Here is a 5,000-nt window from a genome sequence, read left to right as displayed (position 1 = left end):
GTCTCTCTCTCTCTGTGTGTGTCTCTCTCTCTCTCTCTCTCTCTCTCTCTGTGTGTGTGTGTGTCTCTCTCTCTCTGTGTGTCTCTCTCTCTCTCTCTCTCTCTCTCTCTCTGTGTGTGTGTGTGTGTCTCTCTCTCTCTCAGTGCTGTTGCGTGGAGACCGGCTCTGAAACACACGTGGAGCATCAGATGTGGCTGATATGATGCTGGTCATGTGGACAAACGGTGAGTTTGAGGATATAGAACATAAAGAGAGCAGCACTGAGGGGCAAATCAAATATTAAATAAACCCACTGCTCGTTATTTTGTGTCACATCCCAATCATCCTGATGTTGATTTCTCTTTCTTATTTATAGCAGAGCAAAGTTCAGTAAAGCGGATGCAAAATAACTTTATGAATGATAAAGTTAATATTAATGAGGATGTTTTTTTTTCTGATCAGATGATGCAGTGTGTCAGCTGTAGATGATCTGAGACTCACCGCTGTATTCAGCTCTCAGTAAACCTCTCTGTTGATCTTCTTCTCTCCTGCAGACGCCTGAAGCACGACTCCTGCCCTGCGCTGCTGCGTGGAAGACTAGTGATTTTGTTGTGAAACTGAACAAAAGACCAACAACAAAAACCAGTCTGCCTCTCAGCACAGGGCATGTCAACGAGAGAGAGAGAGAGAGAGAGAGTGCGCGTGTGTGTGTGTGTGTGTGTGTGTGTGTGTGTGTGTGTGTGTGTGTGTCTGTGTCTGTGTGTGACTGAACAGGTCATTTTATAATGTTTATAAAGTTATTATTTGTAATAAATGAATCATATTTGAGGAGTCTGCCGTGTGACTTGACCTGTTTGAGATGTTGATTCTGTTTTAGTGGGTTACTGGCTTTGAAACAATAAAAGTGTTTGTTTTTATCACAATGGTTAAATGCACCAGTGTCTGCATGATAAAGCAGAATCATGAAAACATCTTTAGTTCATGATTTCAAAACCTGTTTGTTCAGGGTTTGTTATAATTTATTCTGGTAAAAGTAAATAACATGAATATAAAGCTATGAATTCGTTTAGCAGCTGATACATTTAGCGGGTCTAAACGTCAAGCACGCAATAAAAGAACAGAGCAGTTTATTTCTAAAAACATGTATATATTTCACAGGTCTCACACACGGACAACCCCGTTCTCGGTACAGTAAAAGATCACAGTGACGTCACACATGCCAGAAGAGTTGTTCATACATTCCGTGTTTACAACACACCGCCAGAGATTCACGCAAAGCATGACGGGCAATGTAGTTCGGTGAGGCGCTCCAACACAGGCTGACGTGAGCACGCGCTTGTTTATGGACCACATTTCCCACAAGCCTTCGCGAAACGAGTTTGCCTGGCGACGCACTGGCGTTCGCGACTCCAGGCAGTTAATGTAGTTCTTTACGCGGCTCGCGCTGTAGACTGACAGGCCGCACGGACTACATTACCCAGCCTCCCGCGCGCCGCTGGTAAATAGAGCTGTCAAACAACATCGACGCCATTTCGACAACAGCCTTAAAATGGAAGTAAAATACAGAGCGAGGATCGTTCCTCACTGAATAAGAAGCGACGCGCGCTTCTCACGCTCGCGAACACAGACGCGCTTTAACGGACACTTTGAAGACGCCCCGCGGCGACGCGATGGATATCAGCACTGCGGTGTTTAACGCGGCGAGAGACGGAAAACTGAAACTCATCCAGAAGTTGCTGAGCAACAAAAGTCCGCAGGAGCTGGAGGCGCTGGCGGAGGAGAAGACGCAGGGAGGCACGCCGCTGCTCATCGCCTCGCGCTACGGACACCTGCAGGTGGTGGAGTACCTGCTGGAGCACTGCAGGGCCGGCGTGGAGCTCGGGGGCGCCGTCAGCTTCGACGGAGAGACGATAGAAGGCGCTCCGCCGCTGTGGGCCGCCTCCGCCGCGGGGCACCTGCCGGTGGTGAAGACGCTCCTGGAGCACGGAGCCTCCGTCAACAGCACCACCCTCACCAACTCCACCCCGCTGCGGGCCGCCTGCTTCGACGGACACCTGGAGATCGTGCGCTACCTGGTGGAGCATCACGCGGACCTGGAGGTGGCCAACCGTCACGGTCACACCTGCCTGATGATCTCCTGCTACAAGGGCCACAAGGAGATCGCCCAGTTCCTGCTGGAGCACGGGGCCGACGTCAACCGGCGGAGCGTGAAGGGCAACACGGCTCTGCACGACTGCGCCGAGTCCGGCAGCCTGGAGATCCTGAAGCTGCTGCTGAAGGGTGGAGCGAGGATGGAGCGGGACGGGTACGGCATGACCCCGCTCCTCGCCGCCAGCGTCACCGGACACACCAACATTGTGGAGTACCTGCTGCACCAGCCGCGCTCCGCCCGAGAGCCCCGCATCGACGCGCTGGAGCTGCTGGGGGCCACCTTCGTGGACAAGAAGCGTGACCTGCTGGGCGGCATGCGCTACTGGAGGAGAGCCATGGAGCTGCGGCAGACGGGCGAGAAGAGCCTGGCTAAACCGGCCCCGGGGCCCCCGGTGCCCGCGTACGACTGCGCCCGCGAGGTGTGTACGGCCGAGGAGCTGGAGGCGCTGGTCACTGACCCGGACGAGATGCGCATGCAGGCGCTGCTGATCCGAGAGCGCATCCTCGGGCCCTCGCACCCCGACACCTCCTACTACATCCGCTACCGGGGGGCCGTGTACGCCGACTCGGGCGACTTCGAGCGCTGCATCCGTCTGTGGAAGTACGCTCTGGACATGCAGCAGAGACACCTGGACCCGCTCAGCCCCATGACCGCCAGCAGCTTCCTGTCCTTCGCCGAGCTCTTCTCCTTCGTGCTGCAGGACCGAGCCAAGGGCCGCGTCGCTCGGGTCAGCTTCCAGGACCTGATGGGTGTTCTGAGGAAGAGTGTGTGTGAGGTGGAGCGGGCCGTGGCGCAGCGGGACAGTCCTCCGGAGACGCCTCAGTTCACCAAAGCGCTGTCCATCATCCTGCACCTGCTGTTCCTGCTGGAGAAGCTGGAGTGTGCTCCGGAGCAGGAGCACCAGAAGCGTCTGACCGTGTACCGGCTGCTGAAGCTCAGCCCGCGGGCGAGGAGCGGCTACACCCCGCTGCACATGGCTGTGGACAAGGACACCACGTCTGTGGGCCGTTACCCGGTGGGGCGCTTCCCGTCTCTGTGTGTGGCGCGTCTGCTGCTGGAGTGCGGTGCTGACGTAGACTCCCGCGACTGTGAGAACAACACCCCGCTGCACGTCGCCGCCGCTAACGGCTGTCCGGAGATCATGGCGGCGCTGATCCGGGCCGGAGCGCACTTCGACGCCACCAACGCCCAGCACAAGACGGCCTACGAGCTGCTGGACGAGCAGAGCAGCGGGCGACACGCGCTCCACCCGCTCAGCTACGTCACGCTGCAGTGTCTGGCCGCCCGCACCATCCTGACACACAGACTGCCCTACAAAGGACTGACCACGGAGCAGATGGAGGCCTTCATCGAGCTGCACTGACCCCAGCAGACTGACAGGTTGCAGGCTTGTTTCAGGTCATCAGCTGCGTGTGGGCGGGCGAGTGACCTGATCAGAGCAGAACTGACCCGCAGCCGTCCCTCGTGAAGTGTCATAATGCTGTTGTGTATTACTCTCTCTCTTTGAGACGCTGAAGGACTGAAGCCCATGGTGCCAAACACTAGCCTTACATCATCCTCATCATCATCCTCATCATCTGTGAATGTGTGTGTGGCGGTGGTTTTAATGTGTTTTTACTGGCTCTGTGCTCTTCTTCTTTTGGGGATTCGACTGTAACATACAGAACTTGGCACTTTATCCACTCTAAATGAGAAAAGCTGACCTTACATTGATATCTATGCAGTTTATTAACAGGTGGATTTGGAGCGACAGATTTGACAGCCCGGGCTGTTTTTGTGTTTAGTGTGGTTTTTTTTTTTGTTTTTTTTTTGCTGGAGTTAGGTGGAAAGCTTCAGATTGGTTGGAGTCTCATCCTGATTGGCTTTAAGTGAATTGTTCTTGGTGAGATGTGATGGCTGTAATGATGTTTCTCTGTTGTCGGTCTGTCGTTGTAAATGCACCCAGTGAAAGCACTTTGAAAATCTTAACACTTTAATCTCTAAACCAGAGAAACTACAGCTGATTTGGTTAATTTAAGACATGTATGGTGATGCCTGAATAAAACGAGTGTCCCGTCCGTTCGTCTGATGTCTGTTGGTCTCTGAATCCATTGATTGTAGACTTTCTTTTCAGGTCGAGATGATCGCAGACGGCAGATGTGCATCTCTGAATCCTGCAAGTGTTTCCTTTTGATAACTTCATATTTCAGAGAGCTGTAGTTTATATCTCCGTGTATTGCACCCGGCCGTAAATGTCTCTGTGTTTATTATAATTTGAGTATCTGGTAGGTCTTGGGATTTCATGTTCCGGTGATCTACAGTTAATGTGATTATATACATTTGTCATCAAAACAAACATATTTCACCCTAAAGCCAAGAAAGTGTACTGTAAGAAATATTTCTGTTGAGGATTCATCACAGCTCTCCTGTATCTACTGCAGAAATACAGAACGACACGCTTCCTAAGGCAAATTACATGTGTCAAGTATAATTGGAAGTATACCTCCTGCTAACATTTGTTGATTTTAAGAAAAAAAAAACCCCTAGCTGTGTCTGAACAGAAGGATCTTCATCCCTGAAGAAGCTGAACATAAAGAGTGAGTGAGGGAGAGATATGAAGCATTCGTTCCTCAGGCTGAAGCACCGCATCACAGGTCAGTGTGTGTGTGTGTGTGTGTGTGCGTGTGTGAGAGAGAGAGAGTGTGTGTGAGAGAGTGTGCGAGAGAGTGTGTGTGTGTGTGTGTGCGTGTGTCTCTGTGTGTGTGCGCGTGTGCGTGTGTGTGTGTGTGTGTGTGCGCGTGTGTGTGTGTGTGCGTTTGTCTGTGTGTGTGTGTGCGTGTGTGCCCGTGTGTGTGTGTGTGTCTCTGTGTCTGTGTGTGTGCGCTTGTGT

At 52.6% G+C, this 5,000-nt stretch overlaps 1 protein-coding gene across 1 annotated transcript; it reads left to right on the top strand.

The window, feature by feature from the left end:
- The first annotated feature begins 1,473 nt into the window (after nucleotides 1–1,473).
- On the top strand, nucleotides 1,474–4,188 carry LOC127938912 (protein fem-1 homolog A-like). The gene has a single exon (XM_052535831.1). The coding sequence runs from the start codon at nucleotides 1,650–1,652 to the stop codon at nucleotides 3,492–3,494; it is 1,845 nt and encodes a 614-aa protein (XP_052391791.1). The 5' UTR covers nucleotides 1,474–1,649; the 3' UTR covers nucleotides 3,495–4,188.
- Nucleotides 4,189–5,000: the final 812 nt, after the last annotated feature.

Source organism: Carassius gibelio, chromosome A2, assembly GCF_023724105.1.
Source record: "Carassius gibelio isolate Cgi1373 ecotype wild population from Czech Republic chromosome A2, carGib1.2-hapl.c, whole genome shotgun sequence".
Taxonomy (NCBI): Eukaryota; Metazoa; Chordata; class Actinopteri; order Cypriniformes; family Cyprinidae; genus Carassius; species Carassius gibelio.
This window is presented reverse-complemented; position numbering and strand designations above follow the sequence as displayed.